The sequence below is a fragment of the Biomphalaria glabrata genome, chromosome 3, assembly GCF_947242115.1.
Source record: "Biomphalaria glabrata chromosome 3, xgBioGlab47.1, whole genome shotgun sequence".
Lineage (NCBI taxonomy): Eukaryota > Metazoa > Mollusca > Gastropoda > Planorbidae > Biomphalaria > Biomphalaria glabrata.
In genome coordinates this window covers 29,855,722-29,882,825 of record NC_074713.1, presented here as the reverse complement: position 1 = coordinate 29,882,825, position 27,104 = coordinate 29,855,722, and the positions used below count along the sequence as shown (strand labels likewise).

The 27,104-nt window shown below is 40.7% G+C and overlaps 1 protein-coding gene across 6 annotated transcripts in view; it reads left to right on the top strand.

Moving 5' to 3' along the window:
• The window catches only part of LOC106065192 (centrosomal protein of 170 kDa-like), a 142,131-nt gene that overhangs the window by 31,439 nt on the left and 83,588 nt on the right, over positions 1–27,104 (top strand). For 5 of the 6 annotated variants that reach the window (XM_056024423.1, XM_056024424.1, XM_056024419.1 and 2 more), the window contains one exon: positions 25,989–26,102. In XM_056024423.1, coding sequence (XP_055880398.1) covers positions 25,989–26,102 — 114 coding nt within the window. Of the gene's footprint in view, positions 1–22,549; positions 22,938–25,988; positions 26,103–27,104 lie in introns of those variants that run through there. The other variant, XM_056024421.1, reaches the window with a different exon arrangement.

The following is a 27,104-nucleotide window of genomic DNA, read 5'->3' as shown; positions in this document are numbered from 1 at the left end:
TTTTCTCATGTAAGCATGGCAAACATGGCATAGATTTATAAGATACTAATACTTTCATAGAGTTGGACAACTTTTTTTTTTGAGGGTCTTAAGTTTGTTTTAGGGCTTTTATACATACGTTACGGTTCCAGTTAGCACCCAAGGAACATTTCTGCCAACTTTTATCAAGATTGGTCAAACGGTTTTGATTTCTATATTGGACATACATATTTGCGCCTTACTTTCTACTTTATAGTATAGATATATATTACATATTGTTTTGATTTGAGAAGAATATTTTGAGAATTTTTTATTTGAATACCTATTTAGATAAAGTGTAATAGCCTTGGATTGGCTATCTGCTATCACTTTCAATAGTTAATTAAACCTTTAGTCTGCACATTTTTTCTTGTCTATTGGGAATTTTCATCCAGTCTAATCGTCCCGAGACATGACGTTAAACTGCGCTCCTCTTTCCTTAGCACTTTTGGAGCTCAAAAGTGCCCTACTTCTTTTCTATCATTGTGTCTGCCTCCTCTTTTCCTAAGTCTACCTTCATTGATCATCACACTGTCTCCTTAACTTTAAATTCTCACTACGTCCTAGACCAGTCCGTTTGCCGTGGACTGCGACGGGTAAGGGGGGATAAAGAGATCCTGGTGTTTGAGTGGTGGCTATCTGAGGATAAACCACAACAACACAATACTTTGGCTCCAAGTTCCCCTAGACCTGAGACCCAGATGGCCCGCTCTGGGTCAACCGGCTGGTCATGCCGAGCTACCAGCATAGGTCGTCGACCTATGCTGGAGGGCGGTGGCTGGAGGGTCAATCAGGGAGCTGCTGTATCGGACACATGTCCGATGCAGCAGCTGACTGAGTATAGCACCTGTGTAGCCCTGGCGGGCTCATTCTGGACATCCGAATGGCCCGTCCCCTTGTTGGACTCGATGGCGGGTGGGGAGCACAGGTGCCGAATTAACAAGAACATATATGGACAAAAAAACACACACAAAACTACTTGCCCCAGACCTATGTCTGGGCAAGAAACGTCGAATTGATGATAAAAAAGAGGAGGTCCCAAAAAGCTGTGCCACCTGGCCATCATTTCTGGTGGTTAGGTGCACAGAGGAGGGAAAAAGCCTGACAAAGTTGAGCCCTTTTATTATCTATAAGGGACTCAGGTCAGTAGTGGGAGAGCCCAAGAGTGTGTCTAAGCTACACAAATCAATGGAACTCCTTGTAGAAGTAGACAGCAAGACACACTCTGATGGGCTTTTAAGATGCAGAAGACTCTGTGATCTCCAAGTGGAAGTCATGCCACACAAGAGTCTGAACACCAGCAGAGGTGTAATCAGCTCTAGGGACCTACTGGAATGTTCCGAGAAGGAAATAGTGGAGGGCATTGAAGGAGTCACCCATGCCGGGCGCATTACCAGGCGCAGGGAGGGTGAGGAGGTCAAAACCGCCACTATTATCCTCACATTAGGAACTAGGACACCGCCAGAGTATGTGAAGGCAGGATACCTACGAGTTCCAGTGAGGCCCTACATACCTAACCCCATGAGGTGCTTCAAGTGCCAGGGTTATGGACACGGCGCGGCAGTCTGCAAGAGGAACACTGTGTGTGCCAGATGTGCTGGAGAGGGTCATGAGGACAAGGGCTGCACAGCCCAGTTCAAATGCCCAAACTGTCAAGCTGGCCACTAAACCGAACAGACATGGAGGACCTATTGAAACAACTCCCCCGGCCTTATTTAATCCTTGGGGATTTCAATGCCCATAACACCATGTGGGGATCCAACAATACCGACACAAGAGGTCGTATGCTGGAGGATATCTTTCTCCAACATGATTTATGCATACTTAATGATGCATCACCGACCTACTTGCACCCAGGAACTGGATCACTCACATACATTGACCTCACCGTATGCGTCCCCGGACTTCTGGACGACTTTAAATGGTCAGTTAGCAATGATCTACGGGGAAGTGATCACTTCCCAATCATCATTACTAACAATCTCCCTTCATTAGGACGACCTCAGCGGTGGAAACTGAATAAGGCCGATTGGGAACAATTCCAAAAAAGATGCTCCGAGGATATCACAGAAAATATCCTCGATGAACAGAACCCAGCTGATACCTTTGCTAGCAAGCTACTAAGTATAGCCAGGAAAGTTGTACCCCTAACCTCTGCAAACCCAAAACGGCCTAGCAAACCATGGTTTGATACAGCTTGCAAAAGTGCTATTGGCGATAGGAAAAAATGACTGGCTGCATTTATAAAGAATCCTTCCCAGGAAAACCTAAAGCTATTCAAGATAGCTAGAGCAAAGGCTAGACAAACCATACGGTCAGCCAAAAGGAATTCCTGGAGAAGTTTTGTCGGCAGTCTGGATGCCAAAACTTCTGCTAGAGCGGTTTGGAAGGCAGTAAGGCGAATCAAAGGGAAAGAATCAAATGCAATAGGGCATTTGAAAAACCAAGGACGAACTGTCACGTCCCCCAGAGAAATAGCTGACTGCCTTGCATCCTCAATAGCAGAAAAATCATCCACTGCACACTACACGCCAGAGTTCCAAAAAGGTCAAAACCAGGGAGGAAAGACACCCCATTGATTTCAGGTCAGAGAACAATGAAGACTACAACAAACCGTTCTCGCTTGAGGAACTGAGGGAATCGCTGGACAAGTCACATGACACAGCGCCTGGAGAAGACGAAATCCATTACCAGTTCCTCAAGCACCTTCCCGAACCCTCATTGGCAGTCCTGCTAGGGGTCTATAACTGTGTGTGGCAAACATGCGCTTTCCCAAACAGCTGGAGGAAAGCCACAGTTATACCGATACCTAAACCGGGAAGAGACGGCTCTGACCCAGCTAACCAATAGCACTAACAAGCTGCATCTGCAAAACCATGGAAAGAATGATTAACAGTAGGCTGGTCTGGTACCTGGAAAGGAATAAAGTGATCTCAAACTACCAGTGCGGATTCCGGCAGGGGCGGACAACAACTGACCACCTGGTAAGGCTGGAAGCTTATATTAGAAATGCATTACTCAGAAGAGAACATCTAGTAGCTGTATTCTTCGATATAGAAAAGGCCTATGACACAACCTGGAAACATGGCATTCTAAGTGACCTGTCGCTTATGGGGCTTAAGGGACACCTCCCCCGTTTTGTGGAGGAATTCCTGAAAGATCGAAAATTTCAGGTTCGAGTGGGTAACTCCGCTTCTGACACTCATGACCAGGAAATGGGTGTACCCCAGGGCAGCATTCTGTCAGTCACCCTGTTCAACATTAAAATAAATAGCATCATAAATGCGCTGTCCCCTGGCATAGAGTGCTCTTTGTATGTTGATGACTTTGTCATTCTCACTTATGGGAAAAACATGAACACCTTAGAAAGAAAATTACAGTTATGTTTAAACAAAATTCAGGGTTGGGCAAACTATAATAGTTTCAAATTCTCAGACTCCAAAACAGTTAGTATGCATTTTTGTAATCTAAGGGGACTTCACCCAGACCCTGAACTATTTATACACAAAAAGAAGATCCCTGTCGTGAAAACTACAAAATTTTTAGGCCTCACCTTAGATTCCAAATTTAATTTTCTCCCCCACATTAAGGAACTTAAGAAGAAATGCCAAAAGTCATTAAACATACTAAGAGTACTCAGCCATACGGACTGGGGAGCTGACAGAGATACCTTGCTGCTGCTCTATTGGAGTCTAATTCGATCCAAGGTAGACTACGGATCCATAATATATGGAGCAGCAAGGAAGTCGTACCTAAAAATACTGGAACCAATACAAAATGCTGCCCTGCGTCTCTGTCTCGGCGCGTTTCGTACATCACCTATCCCAAGTCTCCATGTGGAGGCTGGAGAACTCCCCATGGATATAAGAATGAAAAAGCTTGCAATGCAGTATATAGTCAAGCTAATATCCAACCCCACGAACCCTGCTTTTGACTCCATATTTAACCCCACAGAGGTAGAATTATACAATCGAAGGCCTAACGTCATACAGCCGTTGGGCCTTCGAATGAGAGAACCCATCCAAAATTTAACCCCACCCATTGACCAAATCTCTAAAATAGAAACCCCTCAGAACCCTCCTTGGCTAATGAATAAACCCAAATTAAATTTATCCCTCCTCAATTTCAAAAAAGAAAATACAGACCCAAGCATACTACAAGTCCACTTTAGGGAACTGCAGGAGAGCTACGGTAATTGTGGCACCATCTACACAGACGGATCCAAAATGGAGGGAAAGGTCGCGTGTGCCTGCTCCTTTCGGAACAAAACAATCTCCCGTAGACTCCCCGATGGCTGCTCCATCTTTACGGCCGAATTGCACGCAATATTGCTTGCACTTATGGCCGTAAAAGCATCAGAAAGGAGGAAATTTATAATCTGCTCCGACTCCAAATCTGCATTGCAAGCTTTGGGGCGGATGAAGACTGACATCCCATTGGTACATAAGAGCCTGAAGCTGTTGGACCAAATAACAGCCGACCGTAGGGATGTCACCTTCAACTGGGTCCCCTCCCATGTTGGCATTGAGGGAAACGAAGCCGCAGACAGAGAAGCAAAGAGAGCCCTAAATAATGCGGTGTCAGGAACCCAAATTCCCTACTCGGACCTGAGACAAAGTATTGCCTCTGCCACCTATCGAGAGTGGCAGAACCGATGGGAGGCTGAGACTCACAGTAAACTCAGGCAGATTGTGGCGGATGTCAGGTGGCGGCCCACATCTAAGGGTCTGACAAGGCGTGGTAGCACGACCATGTCCAGACTTAGGATTGGCCACACCTACATCACGCACTCTTTTGTACTGAAGAGAGAGGAGCCCCCACTTTGTGAGTACTGTGACTCTCGCCTCACCGTGGAACATATCCTCGTTGATTGCCCCAGATACCAGGATGTCAGGGCGAAATATTTTAGAGTCACTAATTTAAATACACTATTTGATAATGTCGACCCTGGGAAGGTACTGGGCTTTATCCGGGAAGTGGGGCTATCTACGAAGATCTGATTTATGAATTTGTGAACATGCACTATTTACATTAGATTTTACCAAATATTTAAATTTTTACTACCTTTACTATTTTAAGTGTGAATAGACCTTGATTTTAATGATATGACTGTATAGAATCTGGCCCTTGTTGTTTAGAGAGAGAGGGATCCTTAGGGGACTGCAGGCACGACATGGCCTAAATTGTGCCGATGTGCCTCAAATCAAAAATCAAATCAATCAAATCATCCAGTCTACCTACATTAAAAAGTAAAATCACAATGTCCTCTACTCAATATACTTTATATCTTATCTTATATAATACAGGCGTTACTTCAAAAAAGAAGATGATTACGTCCTACGCGTCATGCATTTAGTCATGCATATTAACCAATGACCTAAATTCTGCTAAGTCACTGGTTTTCCTGGTTAGCTCAGGCAACCCATTCCGTGCTCTAATAACATTTGGGAAGAAGGAGCATTTGTACAAATTTGTCCTAGCATATGGAACGCGGAATATACCTTTTTCTTTGAGTATTTTATTAGATTAGGTTTTTATATTTGAAGATTATGGTTCAGTGTTTTATGTATAATTGCTACTTTACTTTTGAGTCTTCTATCATGAAGGCTTTCTAAATTTAGTGATTTGACTAAAGGTGTTACTCTAGTCAAATGTGAATATTCGTTTGTTGTGAATCTCACTGCCTAAAGAGTTTACATTTGACACTAATCTGTGTTTTAAAATTGAGTGACCAAAAGTAGTTTTCTATTAAAGTTTTTTTAGGTCAGAAAAATACGTAACATTTCATACTGTAAATAGAACTAGATCAACATAGATACTAAATAGATTTTGATTCAAATTACAAGTAGAATTATTGTCAATCGGGGATGTACTTCCAATTTGTTGGAAAGGTATATAGATCTACATTAAAATAATAAAAAAGTAACCTATAGCAGTCCCTTCTTATAGTTTTCTTCTGGAGCATTCCATTCCTCCCCCCTTCTTCTCACTCCTCTTGCCATTCTAGTCTTAAAAACATCATTCGAGTCTAGTACTACACTGTTTTCTTGTCTGTCTGTTCATAGTTCTCTCCACCAAAACTTAGTTCCTATTTTTTTTTTCAAATATTTCATCTTCCTATCAGTTACTCCCTAGCCTACCTTCATCGCTGCTGATGGCTCTGACATTGGACCGGTGAACCTAAAGTTTAAAAAAAAAATCGCGGCATAAAAAGCAATCGTAACACCGTCTCTCTGAACCTGAGTGTTGTGAGGGAGACTATGGAAACATAAACACTAATATTTCCTTTAGTCTGGTTTCATCTTGGTATTCAGTGGATTGCATTATGTGTTTTGTTAAAAAAAAGACTCATTCCATTTGGAATATTTGATTAGGTTGAATTTATCTTGAATTTGATTTAGTGCGCATTTAAGTTGTGCCTCGTCTCGAGTGTAGTCCTATTTATTTAATAGAGAGAATGTTTTCAGATATTTGGCATCTATCATTCCATACATTGAAGTGACTAGTCCTGCGTGATTGTGCTTCAATGTGGATGTGTGACTGAGGACATTCAATTTATTACTTTCCATTTTAGTGAAATACATACATACATTCATACATTTTGTCAAAAGCTTCATTGTTAGGAAATTTTTCAACTGTTTGTGAGCTAAGTATTCTTTGAATGAGTGCTAGATCACGTGGGCGCCTTAACAAAGTTTGATTTCAGGTCATGACATCAATTGAATGTGGAAAGTCCTCTCTAGTTGTCTAATAGCTTAATACTTAATGCATGACATATGTGTCCTGCACCATGTGTCACATATGAGCTGTGCAGTGTTGGAATGCATGGTATAACAACATGAACTTCTTGACATGAGAGGGGGCCGAGGGCTTTGCACTGGGGTTTTGTGCCTCTTCATGTGGCTGATGAGACCTATGTGAGCCCGGAATGTTCGGCTTCACACTGGGCAGGTTATTCCAGCTAGAGCTAGTGTAATTGGCCTTGCTTTTATTTTCTTTACTGGCGTTTTTCTTCTGCCAGCGTTGTTCTCTTTTCCTCAGTAACCTGTGCGCCCGTTTTCACAGCGCGACGCCATGATGCTCTGTCATGTGCTTCTGTCTCCCAGGTGGCTGGGTCTATGCTGAACGCCTTCGAGAAGCTTTGAGGGTGTCCCTGAAGCGTTCTCTTTGACCACCTTTCGAGCGCTTTCCTTCGCTTAGAGTCGTTTAGGGATGCGGCGGTCTTTCATTCTTCATACGTGTCCTGCCCATCGCAGCTGGAACTGCATCAAGATTTTGTGGATACTTTGCAGACCCGCTCTTCGAAGGATTTCAGTATCTGGTATTTTGTCTTGCCATTTGACATTGAGTATTTTTCTTAGACATGTCACGTGGAAGTGGTTCAGTTTCTTTGCATATTTTCTGTCCTCTGTCCACGTTGTAGGGAGGATGGCAGCTCGATAGATCCCTAGCTTTGTATTTGTGGTGATACCACGTCTGTTCCAGACGTTTTTAGACAGTCTGCCATAGGATGCACTGGCCTTGGCGATACGCAGATCGATTTTATTATCGATCTTTCCGTTTCTGGAAAGTGTGTTGCCAAGATATGTGAATCTGCCCACTGCGTTTATATCATGTCTATTTATCTTGATGCTTGGATCCGAGTAGCTTTTCCCTGGAGCAGGCAAATATAAGACTTCAGTTATTTTTGTGTTAATGGTAAGGCCAAAGTCTGAGCATAATCTTGAGAAGTCACTGACGATGCTCTGCAGTCGTCAGCAAATAGCAAGTCCCTGATTACTGATGATTTTATTTTTTATTTTGCTTTGAGCCGCCTCGGGTTGAATAGGCCACCATCAAATCTGTATGATATATTTATCCCGTTGTTTTCTCTATTTGTGAATGCATCTGTCAGCATAGCAGAGAACATCATACTGAACAGTGTAGGTGCTAGGACACAGCCTTGTTTTACCCCGTTTGGTACTTCGAAGGGCTCTGATGGTTCTCCACTTTCCCGGACACGAGCCTTCATGCCATCATGAAATAGTCTCACCATGGTTATGAATTTTTGTGGACAACCATACTTTGACATAATCTTCCAGAGTCCTTCTCTGCTAACAGTGTCAAATGCTTTTGTTAGTTCGACATATATATTTTGTTCTTGGCATTTTTCATGGAGCTGCCTTGCCGCAAAGATCATGTCAATGGTTCCACGCTTTTTTCCGAAGCCGCACTGGTTTTCTGGTAGTAAACCGTGTTCTAGGTGTTGCATGAGCCGATTTAGTAGGATGCGTGCAAGGATTTTCCCAGCAATAGAGAGAAGAGATATTCGTCTGTGGTTGTCGCAGATTTGGTGGTTTCCTTTTCGCTTGTATAGATGGACAATTGTGGCATCTTTAAAGTCTTGTGATATTGACTCTTGTTCCCAAGTAATTAAAAAAAGTCTTTTAATCAGAGATAATTCACCTTTTTTGTAGACCTCTGCGAGAATGGAGTCAGCTACTGGGGCGTTTCCGCTTGCGAGCTGTTGAATGGCAAATCGGTTTCCATTTTTTCATTTATTGGTACTTGCTGTAGCCTGTATATAATGGAAGGTGTATTGAGAACCTTTTCAAAGTGCTCGGCCCAGCGTTTTAGGATTTCTTCCTTATCTGTCAATAGGATTGTCCCATCAGCATTTAATAGAGGGGATGAGCCTGACTTTGTGAGTCCATAGATTTCGTTTATGGCATGGTAGAAGTTCTTCATATCGTGCTTATCCAGAAATTCCTGTATTGTTTCCACTTTCTTGCTTAGCCAGGTATCTTGAATTTGGCGTAACTGTTTTTCCAAATTTTTGCGGATGTTAGTGAATGCATCTTTAGTGGACTGGGTGTTTGGGTTGTTCAGATACAATTTATGGAGCTTGTGCTTTTCGTCTAATAGTTTTCTGATCTCAGTACTGTTTTCATCAAACCAGTCCTTATGCTTTCTCTCCATAGGACCGAGTATGCTTAATGCTGTGCTATGGATAGCTTCTTTGAAGCATTTCCAGCTTTTATCTATATTTGATTCAGTTAGAAGGGTGGATTTGAGGCAGTTCTCTATCGCATCTGCAAGCGACTTTTCAATTTTGTCATCTGCTAGTCTGGCCCTGTTTAGCCTTTTTAGACATTTAGATTTTTATGGACGTCTCTTTGGTTGAATACGGATGTTTAGTTTTGTGATGATGAGGCGGTGATCTGTTCCACATTCTATACTGCAGCAAGATTTGGTGACACGTATGTCCTGACGGTCGGATTGTCTGGTGATGATGTAGTCTATGATGTGCCAGTGTATTGAGCGGGGATGCATCCAGAAATTTGCTTTCTCATTGGGAGACTGAATATTGTGTTCGATATGAGCAGCTTGTGTTCAGCACAGGTCTGGAGTAGTAATAATCCGTTGCTGTTGCACTGACCTATCCCGAATTAGCCTAAGACTCCTTTCTAGATGTGATGGTCAGAGCCGACTCTTGCGTTGAAGTCACCGAGAATGAGTAGCTTATGTTTTTGGAATATCAAGTATGGTGGAGTTTAGTTCTTCGTAGAACTTTGCTATGGCATCATCTGGGTTGGTCATGGTGGGTGCCTAACAGCTAACAATGGAAATGTGTTTCTTTCTGTTTTGTAAAGGTAGCTTTAGGGTCATGAGCCTGTCACTAATTCCTTTAGGAGGCGCGACCAGTTTAGATACTAATTAAGCTTTTATGGCAAAGCCGACTCCAGATTCACGTCTTACTTCAGTGCTTCTACCGCTCCAGAAGAAAGTATTTCCAGATCCGATTTCGCAGAGTTCACCTTCATCTGCAAGCCGTGTCTCACTCAGTGCTATGTCTATGTTGTATCGGTGGAGCTACCTGGCTACTAGTGCAGTTCGTCGTTGTGGACTTTCAGATGTGTCGTTGTCAAGTACTGTGCGCACATTCCATGCACCTATGGTAAGAGGAACTATCCTCGTCTTTTTCTTTGAATTTCGACCGCTTGTGTAGGGTTCCCGCCAACTGCGGTAGGCTGTCTAGGGTAGTTTAGAGCAGGCAATTTTTTGTGCACCTTTTCTAGCCCTGTCCTCATGCTATGGAGGTGAGCAGTGCACTCCTAAATAGGGCTGCTCAGTCGCTTAGGTGGCTGCCGGACTCCACTGCTGCTCTGTGTCAGTGGTGAACGACCATATGGCCTGAGCCGCCTGTGTGCAGGGTTGCAGCTACGGCTTCCAGTGTGCCCACACCTACCGCTTCACTGCTTGCCTGTCGCCACAGGGCATTGGTTTGGTTGTATTTGGGGGGGGGGGTGACTAGTGACTTGCGCTGGAATTTTGATTTAAGTGAGGAGGATTCGCGCAACACGTCGACCTCACTCTCGCCCTAAAGCCCATCCTTTTCCGGAAGCAAGAAGGGTTTCAATGAATAGAAGGTCTCTAAAAGTCTATGGCTAAAAGAAAGACTATATGTTGTCACGTGTTAGTGTTCTTCAACAAGAAAATAGTTGGGGATTGATTTGTTGAGTTTTTTAATACGTTCGTTTGATGAATTATTCAATGACATTGATAGGTTACTTTGATAAAGCGTTCAATATTCTAACGTACATTTAGTGAATAATTCTGATCTGATGAAGCCAGGGGAGAAAAAATCCTGTTATTCCATTGTATTGTCCTCTCACGCCCGAGACGCAGGCACATTTCGTGTATCTCCGCCAGCAGCCAATGTTTATCTTAGGAGGCACGCTCCATCATTAGGCATTGTACTACCCCCCTGCCCAGCCTCACTGCCATCATGATCGTCTAATGAGTTCTACCATTAATTGTAGCATGTTAGTGTAGCCATTAGTCTGGTAGAACAGAATCCATCACTCTGTCTTTTAGCGTCACTTACCCTATTGTCTTATTTGATTGTAGGCGATTCTGTGCTATATTAATACCTACAATCTGCACACACGCGCACACATTCAAAATACCGTAAGTAGCTGTTGCTGACACAGAATAGCAAACATATCTTCTATCATTAATTATAATGGTCCTCCATACAGACACAAATGCGATAATAGACTTAAAAAACTTACTGGTTTTAAAATGCTAACGTAGAAACTTAAAAAAAAGGGTTCGCATTCAGTGTATAGCTATACAGGTAGCTGTTACATCCATTTCCAGCACATTAAAAAAAAGTTGATGGGGAAATTCGGGTTTCAATGGCGATTCTAGATCAAATGTGACAGGCTTGTCCGATAATACATTGTAAGCATTTTTAAACAACTTTTGCTTTTAAGTCGCTGGGTTACTACAATCTTTAAATATCTGTATTAAAGTAAAGTTCCCTTTCAGGCCATGCGATCTATAGGGCAGGTGACGTTAAGATCATCTGTTTCTTTGGCCAACGGTTAATCAGCAGGGTGTCATGTGACAGCACAACGACTAACCGCATTTACTTTCCCCAACCAAAGCGTTTGGCTTAATAGAGTATCTGTATGAGTTTTTGAGCAATGAAATCTTGTTGATAGACGAATATGTGGTTTTAATCGACGCACATTCTCTCCCCCTAATACTTGGATCATTAATCGCTGAAGGCTGCGTTAATGATTCACTTTGATAAGGTATTGCTCTTTTTTGTCATTGCTACAGTGGCAAATTAAGGATTAAAGCTTTACAATATATACAAAGATATCAATTACTTTTCTGTGAATGAAAATAAAACGGTGTATACCATCTCGTAATGACCTCCCCTAGAGACTTAATGTTTCCTTTCATGTGAGCGATGATTGGTTTATAGTTAATCAGCAACTTTAAAATGGAATCTTTCAACGTGACGAGTGCAGTGTTGTAACTGACTGGCATGCAGTGTTGTAAGTGACTGGCATGCAGTGTTGTAAGTGACTGGCATGCAGTGTTGTAAGTGACTGGCATACAGTGTTGTAACTGACTGGCATGCAGTGTTGTAACTGACTGGCATGCAGTGGTGTTGTAAGTGACTGGCATGCAGTGTTGTAACTGACTGGCATGCAGTGTTGTAACTGACTGGCATGCAGTGTTGTTAGTGACTGGCATGCAGTGTTGTAACTGACTGGCATGCAGTGTTGTAAGTGACTGGCATGCAGTGTTGTAACTGACTGGCATGCAGTGTTGTAAGTGACTGGCATGCAGTGTTGTAACTGACTGGCATGCAGTGTTGTAACTGACTGGCATGCAGTGTTGTAACTGACTGGCATGCAGTGTTGTTAGTGACTGGCATGCAGTGTTGTAACTGACTGGCATGCAGTGTTGTAAGTGACTGGCATGCAGTGTTGTAACTGACTGGCATGCAGTGTTGTAAGTGACTGGCATGCAGTGTTGTAACTGACTGGCATGCAGTGTTGTAACTGACTGGCATGCAGTGTTGTAACTGACTGGCATGCAGTGTTGTAACTGACTGGCATACAGTGTTGTAACTGACTGGCATGCAGTGTTGTAACTGACTGGCATGCAGTGTTGTAACTGACTGGCATGCAGTGGTGTTGTAAGTGACTGGCATGCAGTGTTGTAACTGACTGGCATGCAGTGTTGTAACTGACTGGCATGCAGTGTTGTTAGTGACTGGCATGCAGTGTTGTAACTGACTGGCATGCAGTGTTGTAAGTGACTGGCATGCAGTGTTGTAACTGACTGGCATGCAGTGTTGTAAGTGACTGGCATGCAGTGTTGTAACTGACTGGCATGCAGTGTTGTAACTGACTGGCATGCAGTGTTGTAACTGACTGGCATGCAGTGTTGTAACTGACTGGCATACAGTGTTGTAACTGACTGGCATGCAGTGTTGTAACTGACTGGCATGCAGTGTTGTAACTGACTGGCATGCAGTGTTGTAACTGACTGGCATGCAGTGTTGTAACTGACTGGCATGCAGTGTTGTAACTGACTGGCATGCAGTGTTGTAACTGACTGGCATGCAGTGTTGTAACTGACTGGCATGCAGTGGTGTTGTAACTGACTGGCATGCAGTGTTGTAACTGACTGGCATGCAGTGTTGTAACTGACTGGCATGCAGTGTTGTAAGTGACTGGCATGCAGTGTTGTAACTGACTGGCATGCAGTGTTGTAAGTGACTGGCATGCAGTGTTGTAAGTGACTGGCATGCAGTGTTGTAAGTGACTGGCATGCAGTGTTGTAACTGACTGGCATGCAGTGTTGTAACTGACTGGCATGCAGTGTTGTAAGTGACTGGCATGCAGTGTTGTAAGTGACTGGCATGCAGTGTTGTAAGTGACTGGCATGCAGTGTTGTAACTGACTGGCATGCAGTGTTGTAACTGACTGGCATGCAGTGTTGTAACTGACTGGCATGCAGTGTTGTAAGTGATTGGCATGCAGTGTTGTAAGTGACTGGCATGCAGTGTTGTAACTGACTGGCATGCAGTGTTGTAAGTGACTGGCATGCAGTGTTGTAAGTGACTGGCATGCAGTGTTGTTAGTGACTGGCATGCAGTGTTGTAACTGACTGGCATGCAGTGTTGTAACTGACTGGCATGCAGTGTTGTAACTGACTGGCATGCAGTGTTGTAACTGACTGGCATGCAGTGTTGTAACTGACTGGCATGCAGTGTTGTAACTGACTGGCATGCAGTGTTGTAACTGACTGGCATGCAGTGTTGTTACTGACTGGCATGCAGTGTTGTAACTGACTGGCATGCAGTGTTGTAACTGACTGGCATGCAGTGGTGTTGTAACTGACTGGCATGCAGTGGTGTTGTAACTGACTGGCATGCAGTGTTGTAAGTGACTGGCATGCAGTGTTGTAAGTGACTGGCATGCAGTGTTGTAACTGACTGGCATGCAGTGTTGTAAGTGACTGGCATGCAGTGTTGTAAGTGACTGGCATGCAGTGTTGTAAGTGACTGGCATGCAGTGTTGTAAGTGACTGGCATGCAGTGTTGTAAGTGACTGGCATGCAGTGTTGTAACTGACTGGCATGCAGTGTTGTTAGTGACTGGCATGCAGTGTTGTAACTGACTGGCATGCAGTGTTGTAAGTGACTGGCATGCAGTGTTGTAACTGACTGGCATGCAGTGTTGTAAGTGACTGGCATGCAGTGTTGTAAGTGACTGGCATGCGGTGTTGTAAGTGACTGGCATGCAGTGTTGTAAGTGACTGGCATGCAGTGTTGTAAGTGACTGGCATGCAGTGTTGTAAGTGACTGGCATGCAGTGTTGTTAGTGACTGGCATGCAAGGTGCTGCCCTATCGGCGGCACCGAGACCTATGAATTTATTTGACTAGTTGTTAAGCCGTCAAACTAACAAACTATTGTTTAGTTGTAAAATGTAAAAGTAAAGTTTCCCCTTTCAGACCGTGCGATTTTTAGGGCAGATGGTGTTAAGGTCATCTGTTTCTTTGGCCAACGGTTAACGAGCAATCTGTCGTGTGGCCACCACAACGACCTTTACTTTCCCAACTAAAGACAGGTACCCATTAGATTTGGCTGGACTCAGGGGCACAGAAAATCTGGAAATTGAAAATCTCAAGTCTTCACCGAGTTTAGTAGATAACAAAAATATGCTTGGTTTTGTCAGCCTTTCAAAAGGATAAGTCTATGGTCTATTCTGACAAATTAAATGTGATTTCATGAACATGGACCGACCCCATGAGAATGTAGCAATATAGTATTGATAATCTAAGTTTCCTTACTACAGACTTACACACGAGAAATTCTATTTATTGATGCCAACTCTTCATCAGCTTGCCCCCTTCATTCTAATTGCTAAGTAAATAGTTGACTCTAATCACACCACCTGACTGTCATTGCGTACACTTGAATAGCAGTTTGAATGGTTTGCCAAGGTTGGACATTGTCTGTAGAATCGAGCATTTTACTTCATAGAGACTGACTGCTGACAGCGATTCTAGTTTGAGTTGATTAATTTAGGATGTCAGCAAATATTATTAATGGAGCAGCTAGCTCTGGGTTGGGAGAGGGACGTCACATAATAGGGCTTGAATAAAATAGAATAGTCCTTTTATCACGTCCATGGATGGACTCAAAGTATCGCATTGTTTGAACAAGCACTATTTCGTGGCCTGTGTGAGTGTTTCAATATTTATATGGTTTCACCTATGGAATGACTAGAAGTATCTGCCTGTCCTTAAGTCCACTCACGTATCTACTTACTAGTTTCCACTCGAAGGCTACTTTTAAATGGTAAAAGTCGAGATTGTAAAGTTTTAGTCTATTCTAGTTGAATACATTCCATAAACTAATTTCTGTTGTAGTAACTTAGAATTTGATCTACTTGTTTACTCTATCACTATGGAAATGTTTTAATGGAACTCTCTTTTGTAAGTTTGTCTGTTAGTTAATAATGCTATTGTGTGTGTGTGTGTGTGTGTGTGTCATTTTTAGACAGCTTTTTGTTTGTCTATTGATTGCCTAAGACCTATTTGGTATATGCATTGAAATAACTGCTACTTGTTCAACTTTGTTTGTTGAGGAAACTCGTACCTTGAGGCCACAATTAGATACCTTAGTGTAGTTCCACCATTGTGTTAATAGGGAACATAGTTATGTCCGTACTGAAACAACATTAAGATATCCTCTCTTAGATACGGTCAGGTTTCTTGTGTTACTTGGTAATAGTTTTTAAAGTACACAGACAGATGGGATATGTTTAGCACCGATCTCTACCTTACAGATGATTAAAACAGCTGGGAATGGAGGGGAGGGAGAGCAGGCGCTAGGTGAACATGATCTGAGAGTAGGTTTATCTCAAGGGAGGTGGCGCTAGTGAACTCTCCTGTTTACTGATCAAGTCATGACTATATAAACTTCAGATTAGATAGAGGATAGAGTTGTATCAAATAAAGTCAAAGAAATCATGTTGATAAAGAAGCTAGCTGTGTTTGTGGAATTGATCAACTGGGAGCTGGGTATTGTGGCCGGGTTAGACCAACCGTAGAGTGAAGAAACATTTCTCCTAGCAAATCTTGACCGCACTACTGTTTTCTGAAGATTTCTACTGTCTGTTAAACATGTCTCGAATGTTTCAACTTTCACACAAATGACAAATTATGAGATATATTCAAGCATCTTGACTAATAATTAGAATTTCCCCTCCCTTTGTTTTTTTTTCCATGTAGCTATTCCTCTTTATACATCAATTTGTTGGATAACTTGTTAGTTACAAAGATAGTTTGTGCAGGTAAAAAGTCAGCTTTCAATGTTTTCAGCAAGAATATCAGAAGCAATGAACTACAAACTATCAACAACCACAGCCCTATGTCCGCCAATACAAACAAAAGAGATGTGTACGCAGTGCTTTTTTGTGACGGTACGCACCGGTACGGCGTACCGGCTCCTTTTTCAGTGCGGGGTAAAAAATTATTACTTTTCTTGTCTTTGGAGGTTTATTATTAATTTATTAGTAGTTAAAAGTTAGGCTATTCATCACTGAGTACCGGCACCTACTTGTTTTTTTTTGTTGTTTTTTTTTAGAAAAAAAGGCACTGCCGTTGTAGTTTTCTATACTGTATTGTTTGGCCGACTGAGGACTTCATACCACATAATGCGGAGATACTAACGTATAGTAATCTTATTGTTATTATTATATTGTTAATATTCATAAAGTATTCAATGCGCTGATGATTTAATAGGATAGGGTTCAATGTGAACATGGCTTATTTGTATTACAAATATTAGAAAATGATAAAAACGTTGCACAAATATTTACAAAATATAAATACAAATACCCATCCTTTGTATTATAGTTTCCCTTGTTTTTTTTTGTGGTTTTTTTTTTACTGTTTATAGTGATTAGTTGTAAAAAAGATGTATTTTTATACAAAAAATAATCTGCTTGCATATATACTTTTAAAAATTAAAATTAAATGATTCGCTTTCAGAAAAAAAAAGTTGCATCAAATTTTTTAAAGGCCTAAATATCATGTTGTTGGATTTTCAATATATTTTCTAGTTTGTGATCTAAACGGGATGGACGGACGAACCACACAAAACTTATAGCGCCCCCTTTCGGGGGCCGCTAAAAAGATATTTCCTCTTATAATCTTGTCCATACATTCACATACACTTTCAGTTGCAAGCTTGCGCGACTAGTAGTGTCATTAAGTGTTTCACCACGTGAACTATTATTTTGCGTGATAAAAAATGTGTATTTTAGAAACTACTGATGAAGGAAAGTGAAAGTTGTAGTTATTTCTAGTAGGTAGCTGAACGTGACAAGTTAGGCCAGGTACTTGCTTGGTCTGTATATACAAGTGAGAGAATCATTGATTTGTAAGTGAACTTTGGTTTTTGTACTTTTATATATTGCCTTACATCGAAACCCCGATTTTTTACCGAGGCTTGAACTCTCCTGTCAAGACAACTGCGATCTATAAGGTCTTCATTTCGTTGTTTTCTTTGTCTCCTGTCAAGACAACTGCTATCTATAAGGTCTTCAGTTCGTTGTTCTCTTTGTCTCCTGTCAAGACAACTGCTATCTATAAGGTCTTCAGTTCGTTGTTCTCTTTGTCTCCTGTCAAGACAACTGCTATCTATAAGGTCTTCAGTTCGTTGTTTTCTTTGTCTCCTGTCAAGACAACTGCGACCTATAAGGTCCTTAGGTCGTTGTTCTCTTTGTCTCCTGTCAAGACAACTGCTATCTATAAGGTCTTCAGTTCGTTGTTTTCTTTGTCTCCTGTCAAGACAACTGCGACCTATAAGGTCCTTAGGTCGTTGTTCTCTTTGTCTCCTGTCAAGACAACTGCGACCTATAAGGTCCTTAGGTCGTTGTTCTCTTTGTCTCCTGTCAAGACAACTGCGACCTATAAGGTCCTTAGGTCGTTGTTCTCTTTGTCTCCTGTCAAGACAACTACGACCTATAAGGTCCTTAGGTCGTTGTTCTCTTTGTCTCCTGTCAAGACAACTACGACCTATAAGGTCCTTAGGTCGTTGTTCTCTTTGTCTCCTGTCAAGACAACTGCTATCTATAAGGTCTTCAGTTCTTTGTTTTCTTTGTCTCCTGTCAAGACAACTGCTATCTATAAGGTCTTCAGTTCGTTGTTCTCTTTGTCTCCTGTCAAGACAACTGCGACCTATAAGGTCCTTAGGTCGTTGTTCTCTTTGTCTCCTGTCTAGACAACATGAGATAAAAAATAATGCTTATTAATCATTTAAAATAACTTCCATTTAAATGTTGAAAAGAAAGTTAGATGCATTGCCACAACACTTTCTTTCTGACCTTTATTATACATAGATTTATTAACACATACTATGTTTCTCTGAACAGCGACAACTACAAATATTTGTGATAGGAATTGTGTAGTGTTTGGAGAGCATAGAGGCGATCCTGAAAAGTTGCATTAATGATACGGCTCTCCCATCCAACTTTATGTCAGTGCAGGAAATGATAACACAGGTCTAGGGTCTTTGCCTTGTGATAGCCAAATATTTAGTTGCTTTTCGCAGGGCTAGATTTCACAAGGACCGCAATGTCCTATAAAGTCTGTCAGAAAGTTTCTGTAGCCCCAAAGTAATATTAAATCAATCACTTGTCTATGCGTTACTAGCGACTAAAAAGAGGAGCGAATGTATATATCAATTTGAATAATGAAACATTAGAAAAAGAAACTGAAGCTATGAATGGATTAGGCCTGGAGTTGTATAAATACTCCAGGACGCTATGACATTGATCTGTTGCACATTGTGCTCTCTAAGTCATGCTAACCTCCTCCATAATTCATACACCGAGACACTCATACACACTGACACACTCATAGACACTTTAAAAAAATGAAAATAAAAAAGGGGGTGGTAAATGTTACGTTTACTACATAACAGGAACTTTTGGCCGCATATATCAAGTTAAATATGAAAGCTAGGATCTCGCAAATGTGTTGTAATACAAAACGTAGAATTATGTTGAAAAGTTTTGTGACAGCTGGTGGTTTTATGTTTGTGTGGATTTCTGACAAAATTTAAGTTGCTGACTTTACGTATATAATGGTGTTTTTTAAAAAAAATCAATTAGTTGGTTCATTTTCTGTCAATGCTTTTATGGGATGATTTTGTGGTTTAATTTGGACGTTCTTAATGGTTGACATTTTGTTCATTGTCGTCTTGTTATCAGGATTTGTTTCTCTCCCAAAGACTTTATGTGAAGAATAATTTCTGGAGTACTCCAATATATTGTTTGTTTTGTAACAGCTCTTGTTTTTCTTGCCTAAGGTTTCGTTGTCTCATAACTTTGTATTCTATTGAACATCTTGTGGTATTTCTATGACTTCATACTTTGCAATACTAATGAAACGCAGTAATTGTACCTTCGCTATGGGAAGTACACGATGTTTGCCTGCTAGAGTCTAGAACGTAGTTGAAATACCACAAAAGTAATTCTCCCGAGGAGCTAGCTACAGGCAGTGGGACTTGAATCTCACTGGAGTAGCTCTGTAAGAGACAGACAAGCACTAAACTCTCCCGAGGCGCTAGCTACAGGCAGTGGGACTTGAATCTCACTGGAGTAGCTCTGTAAGAGACAGACAAGCACTAAACTCTCCCGAGGCGCTAGCTACAGGCAGTGGGACTTGAATCTCACTGGAGTAGCTCTGTAAGAGACAGACAAGCACTAAACTCTCCCGAGGCGCTAGCTACAGGCAGTGGGACTTGAATCTCACTGGAGTAGCTCTGTAAGAGACAGACAAGCACTAAGGTCTGTTTGACAAACGTATCGGACATAAGACGATTGGTCTCTCCTGTAATTTAGTTTAATCTTTGTTAATTTTTTTTTATTCCAGGTTGGTATGCCAAGCACTAAATAATGTTCACAAGTCAGCATGGCGGTTATATTACAAACATGCTTTTCTAAAAGTGACCCACTTAGGCTCGCGCGGTCTTGTTGTTCACGTTACAACTTTAATGAAAGGACGGAACTGTTTACATACAGCGAACAGAAGTTGTTAGAGCTTTCTAATGACTTTGTCGGATAATCTGTAACATCGAAATGATAAATGTATATCTTATATAATTTGTTGTTGTTGCCTAATCATTTAAACAAATATATAAGAAATTAAAACAATATGTCAAATGAAGTCATATCCATTTACTACTTAGGCATCTTTAAATACAAGGGAACACTTCAATAGAAAAGAAATGAGACTAAATGTCACGTTGGTCTGTACCATGCTGTCAGTAATCTATTGGGGGGGGGGGAGAGTTTTCCTTCACTTCATGACACTATTACGAAAGAAGTTTTCAATAAAACTGATCCAAAGGGATGACTATTATTATCGCTTTGTACTTGGAGGTATTGAAAATAATTGTAGTTTTAAACAGAATTAAATAAATTAAATAAATTGTGTGCAGTTTGCAGTTAAAGATATGTTGAACCACCTGCCTTGTACTGCTGTAAGGTCAGAGTGAAAGGTTCAAGGTCTCTACCCCCTCCCCCGCACGCCTCTCTTTATCCCTTCATTGAGAGACTAGAAATAAAGAGATTGATGATTGGTTGAGTCACTCTTCCGTTATCATTGATTCCACCCGCCGCTTTGCCTTGTTTCCTCCTCTACTCACTCCCTCACTCAATCCTTAACTCACTCACTCCGCCGGTTGGCTTTAAAACCAGAAAAAAGAAAGGGTAGCCCTGTGATGGCGAGCTTGTTGTCTTGTGTTCAAGCTGTTAGATTTAGGCTTGAGTAACCAATTCTTGTTTTCATTGGGAGAGCTAAACCATTACAACTATGTACAGTGTTTTTTTTCTCTGTTATGTGAACGCTTGGACGTGACACGAAACCTCACAGGTCATCATGTTTTGTTTGGGGATTCAGGCAGACTTGAACCATAGAAAGACTTGTTTTCTTGTTCTTCTCTCACATGTTTACTAATTGCAGTTGTCCGACTGGAAGTGGTCATACATTGAAGTCTCTAGGTCAGTGGTGAGGGCATTCTGTTATGGAGTGCTCTTGTAAGGGAAACAACTGGGCTTATAACAGTGACCTGTGGTTGTTTTTGCCATGTTCTTCTGTTTCTAGTGCACGGGTCATTCAAGTTGACATTGCTAGAATGGTTGGTTTCTAAGAAGGAACCATGTAATACATACAACAGTTGGACCTCGGCACGAAATTCATAGTAGATATTATCAGGTTGCTAAATATTGAATCTCAGTTTGAGAGGCTATTGTGATGTCTAGTTAACAGGCTGCGTTACTTCCACTTCAGCTAGGTGTTTAGAACAAATCTTGTCGTATAGTTGCCTTTTATTTTTCACGCTTGACACTAACTTACCACTAAACAGTTTGTAATCGTTGCTGCCCCTTGGAATATCCTCCAGTGACCATGTCAATACGCTAGATTTATATTAAGATCTTTTCTAAGAGACAAAATTTTTGGTAATAAATATGCAGTTTCACGAGTTGGTACTGAGCCTGCTTGTTTATCATATGATTTTTATTAAAGTATGACTTAAACATTAAAAATACTTTTTTAAAGTAATAAAAAAAAGACTTATCTAATGGCTAGAAACCCACATTTACACATTCAATGTTTTTTTTATTGATTTACTGTTGAATAAGACTTGATTGTAACAGAAGTGAAGGCATGCACACAAAAAAGGGGGCGGGTGTTTGATTGCTTTCTTTAATTAGTTGAAACATTGTTTGTTAATTATATATATAAAATTGACTATAAATCTAGCTGAACACGTGCTAGTGCCAATGAAGGTAGACCGTGTGTATATGTACTGGTATACTCTAGACTTGTATAGACTCTGGTCGAAATGCCGTAGACATGACTAAGTCTTGTGGTGTCACATTCGTCACATCACCTTCAAACCGACAAGAGATTCTGTTTCAAAGCAACCTAATGTCTGTGTCACTTGTTTCAACGTAACCTATTGTTTCTGTTCTGTCTAGTTCTAAAAGACCGCCAATCGATGAGATGTGCTTCAAGTCAAAACATAGTGGGAACACGTGTATTAGTTCATTGACTTGTTCTTTTTCACAGTGGAACACTTGTATTAGTTCATTGACTTGTTCTTTTTCACAGTGGAACACTTGTATTAGTTCATTGACTTGTTCTTTTTCACAGTGGGAACACGTGTATTAGTTCATTGACTTGTTCTTTTTCACAGTGGGAACACGTGTATTAGTTCATTGACTTGTTCTTTTTCATACTGGGAACACGTGTATTAGTTCATTGACTTGTTCTTTTTCATAGTGGGAACACGTGTATTAGTTCATTCACTTGTTCTTTTTCATAGTGGGAACAGGTGTATTAGTTAATTGACTTGTTCTTTTTCACAGTGGAACACGTGTATTAGTTCATTGACTTGTTCTTTTTCACAGTGGAACACGTGTATTAGTTCATTGACTTGTTCTTTTTCACAGTGGGACACGTGTATTAGTTCATTGACTTGTTCTTTTTCACAGTGGAACACGTGTATTAGTTCATTGACTTGTTCTTTTTCATAGTGGGAACACGTGTATTAGTTAATTGATTTGTTCTTTTTCACAGTGGAACACGTGTATTAGTTCATTGACTTGTTCTTTTTCACAGTGGGACACGTGTATTAGTTCATTGACTTGTTCTTTTTCACAGTGGGACACGTGTATTAGTTCATTGACTTGTTCTTTTTCACAGTGGGACACGTGTATTAGTTCATTGACTTGTTCTTTTTCATAGTGGGAACACGTGTATTAGTTCATTGACTTGTTTCATAGTGAAGCATAGTGTTAATCGGCTTGTTCTCTATTGGATTCTATTCATTAAGTTTATGTACTGGATTAAAATATGCCCTGAGTCTTTGTGCCACATACGCTAAAACCAGGATGACCCTGTGGACTATCAGGTCAGAGGTGAGCCCATGAGGATGGATAAGATTCGACAAAGAGCTCAATTTCTGTTGGAGAAACTTCACGAGAAGTACGGCGTTCAGAATAAAGGAACCATCCACTTGGTACTTGCTACAATGGGGAGAAAGGTCTGCACTACTCACATTTCTTTGTCTCGATTTAGAGTGTCTGTCCTAAGAGATAAGCACTGTAATGGTGACTTATTAATACCTTTACAAACACACACACAGGTCAATCAGAGTTCTTTTTTCACTCATTTGGCCTCATTTATTCGACGCCATCAAAGTCTTGGACCCTTAAATAACAAAAAAAAAATCCTTTTAAGACAATAGAATGAATTATTACTATCGACAACACTTTATAGTAAGAGATATCATCAGTGTGTAAAGCGTTTGAGAGTTTCAATTCAGTGGACATGTAAATGAATATCAACAAATCTAGATAGATGCCTTTACATTAGTTTAGTATATGGACATCCATCGCTTTTTATACCGTTTTAATTTGAGGTTATTTTAGGAAGTCTAATTTGCCAAAGTAACATTTGTATTGTAATAGCTACAAAGTAGACACAGTTGTTAGATGTTTTGTTCCCTTTATGGTATTTGTGTTCGTGATAGACCTCTCTCTCTCTCTCTCTCTCTCTCCACACTCACACATGTATATAAATAAATAAATAAATAAATTTTAACAATAATAATTATAATAATAATAAAGCTTGTCATCGACTCGAAGATTAACGAGGAATGCATTATTTCCCTTGGCTATGCAGCCCCAGGCTCTGACCTACATATTTTGCCACTTCTAGCGCAGGCATAACTATTGCTGTCGGTGGTCGATTTAGATTTTCTTTTCGCCGTCTACTTCTGTCTCGGCTGGAGATTTTCTTTTGGTCTCAAATGTGTGTATATTTTTATAGTTAGCTTCTTTCAGTCGTAACGACTATGGTTCATTTTGTAGAACACTTTTTCTTGTGACTGTGGAGACTATTTTTGAGTGACACTCTCGTCCACGTATATCGCAGGTTAAGGTAGCTTTCGCTTTGGCGGTAGAGGAACCAGACATTTTTCGTATGGCACGCTTTTCTTCCCATCTGTCTCGTCGCTGAGGCCCATGTTTTCTCGCTGTCTATGGCTTTCTTGGTCACCATCTCTCTTCACGCAGTGCGGTTTAGGGCTATGTCTTCCTAATGGTTAGTATCAATGTTCACTGTTTTAAGGTCCCTTTTTATTACATCGACGTAACGGAAGTGGAGGTGACCAGTTTTTCTTGAGCCAGACGTGAGTAGCCCGTAAAGAATGACTTACGGGATGCGATTATCCTCTATCCGGCGAACATGACCAAGCCTGCTCAGGCGGCGTTGTCTGAGGACTGTAAAGATGTAAAGACCCGTTCGCGCAAGGAGCTCGGTATTGCATACTCTCTTGCCATGATATTCTCAAGATACTTCGTAGACAGCGCAAGTAGAATGAGTTTACTTTTCTCTCTTGCTTTGCATAGGTAGTCCACGACTTACGGACTTACAGTAGCTTTCTCAGAACGCATGCATTCATTATGATCACTGTAGTGAGCTTCTGTATTTCCAAAACTCTTGGTCTGAGTCTTGCGAAAATCGATGCAGCCTTCCCTATTTTTTTTTTTTTATCTCCTCTTCTAGAGACAGTTTATCTTGAATTGTTTATCCAAGATAGCAGAATTCATTTACGGCATCCAGCTTGTTATTGTCAATGAGGATGGAGGTTGGTGCTGTAGCAGGTGGTCCCATAACATTTGCTTTCTTCGTCCATACTCTTTACAGGGTGGTTCTTATTTTAGTTTTGACCCTCAGTCTGGCAGCAATATTTAGAAATTTAGAATGGAGATAGATGCCTTCGGTGGATTTGTCAAATGCCTAGTGGATTAGCAGTGAAAAGAGTATTCCGAAGAGTGTTACGGCCAGGACACATCCTTGTTTAACTCCACGGTTTATACTGAAACTTTCAGAGCAGGTGCCGTTGAACTGCACAGTACCCATCATATTTTGGTGGAAGGAGACAATTTCATTTAGCAGCTTGGATGGACAGCCTATTATCTGTAAAATTTTAAAGAGGCCATCTCTGCTGAGTAGATCGAAGGCCTTAGTTAGGTCAATGAACGCAATGTACAAAGACATCCTTTGTTCTCTGCACTTTTTCCTGAAGTTGATGGATGGAGATAACCATGTCGATTGTGGATCTCCCTGAGCGAAAGCCGCACTGTGATTCAAGGATTTTTTTTAGCCTGGGAAGTATCACTCGAGCAAAGACTTTGCCTACAATACTCAGGATGGAAATTCCCCTGTAATTGTTGCAGTCGCTTCTGTCACCTTTGTTCTTATACAGGGTGATGATAGCATCCCGCAGATCCTGTGGCACAGCACCTTCTTGCCAACATTTGCAGAGCAGTTTGTGTAGAGGTTGGCGCTGTTTCAGAAGATCTGGGGGGATACCATCGCATCGTATATGGCTTTGTTGAGTTCTATTAGGGTGGGCGCTTCTTATAGCTCATTCATTGTGGGTAATTGGTTGGTAGCTTTAAGGGCTGAGGCAGAGACTGAAAGCTTATATCAATTCACTCTGTCTGTCTATCTGTCTGTTAAAACGTTTGAACATGTTTTTTTTCTCTCATTTCCCATTCTCGGATCAAGTTAAAACTTTGGACATTTATTCAATGCACCTGGCAAGACATATGAATCAATAAAAAATAATTAACCAATAAGTTAATTAATTGTTTTAAATTTTGTTTGATATCGAAATAAGGGGAGTAATTACTACTTAATGAGAGATGTGGATATATTAATTGATTTAATCCCCTTTTTACAATTTGACACGTTTTTTCTCACACTTTCCCTTCTTGGATCAAGTTGAAATTTTGCATAATTAAGACTAAGTGGATGACAATCCACGAATCAATCCATTTAGATATTCAAAGATTCATCTCACACAAGAGGCTTCTTTGATGTTTTCTGTTGACTTTGTTGCATTGCTTTGTTAACGATACGGGGACGCCTCCATCATGCGTGAATCCAAGATGCTGTTTGGCGTTGTTTAAAACAAAATTATCTCTATTGGAAAGAATTAGATTCGACGTTGTACTAGTATTTCAACATAAAGATACCTCGATTTGAAAAACATTTTTTAAAACTTATATACCTTTAATTTCAGGAGGGTGATGTGCTGCAGGATCATTGGTACCTAGTGGATACACATGGCCAGAAGTTTCGTCTGCCCAAGACCATGTTATTTCTGGGACGAGAGGAATGTGACGTGGTCTTAGCGGTGAGTACAACAGGGTTTGGGTTGATAAGGAACTGATGAAACAAGACAAATCCTTCATTCAGCACTGTGCAGTCAGGCTGCCGTGAAATTTTCGTTTTTATTAGGTGAACATTTCTTCACAAATTTGCCTACAAATTCCATTGTTTATAATGATCTGTGGGCAGGGCCTCGAGTCTCAGTTCGCCTGTCGCTCGTGCTGACATAGGGTATCATAGAAGAAGGGGGATAAGCAACTAAGACGATTGTATGCAAAAGTGCCAAGCTATAAGATTTGAGATTGGAAATTACATAGACATTTGAACTGTTTGTTTTTGTCTAATATTAGTGAAAACTTAAATGAACATTTTACCTTTGTTGAGCTAAAGTTGAAATCAATTATTCAGTGAAAGTTTTGTCAGCTGGTTAAAGCAGTGGATTTTGTATCTCATTAAGATTATGTAAGCCTAGATTAGGACTTCGTATTTGTAACGCTTAGTTTTATAAACCCTTTTCTCTCCTTCACTCTATCTTTGTCTTTCTTTCCATTACCGCATCTTTGTCTTTCTTTTCTTCACTCTATCTTTTTATTTCCTTTACTCTAACTTTGTCTTTCTTTCCATTACTGTATCTTTGTCTTTCTATGTCTTTCTCTCCTTCACTCTTCCTCTGATTTCCTCATATTTTTTGGCTTGCTAAGTTTAGGTGCAACTTTTTTTGTCTTCTGAACGTCAACCATTAAATTTTAATAGTAATAATGCAAGCCGTTATTTTATGTTTTTTTGCATTAAAAATGAAACACTTAGATCTAGTATTGAAATGTAAGGGAGATTTTATCAAAGAAGAATGATCATTTTTGTGCATTCTTGTGTAATATTTGTAAATATATTAGTGTCTAAATAATGTTTGTGTGTGTGCATGAGACTGTGTGTGTGCATGAGACTGTGTGTGTGTTTTCTGGTACATTTACTACTAGCTGTATGCAGATTTGTTGGTTTGTCTAAAACATTCTAGATCTATATATTC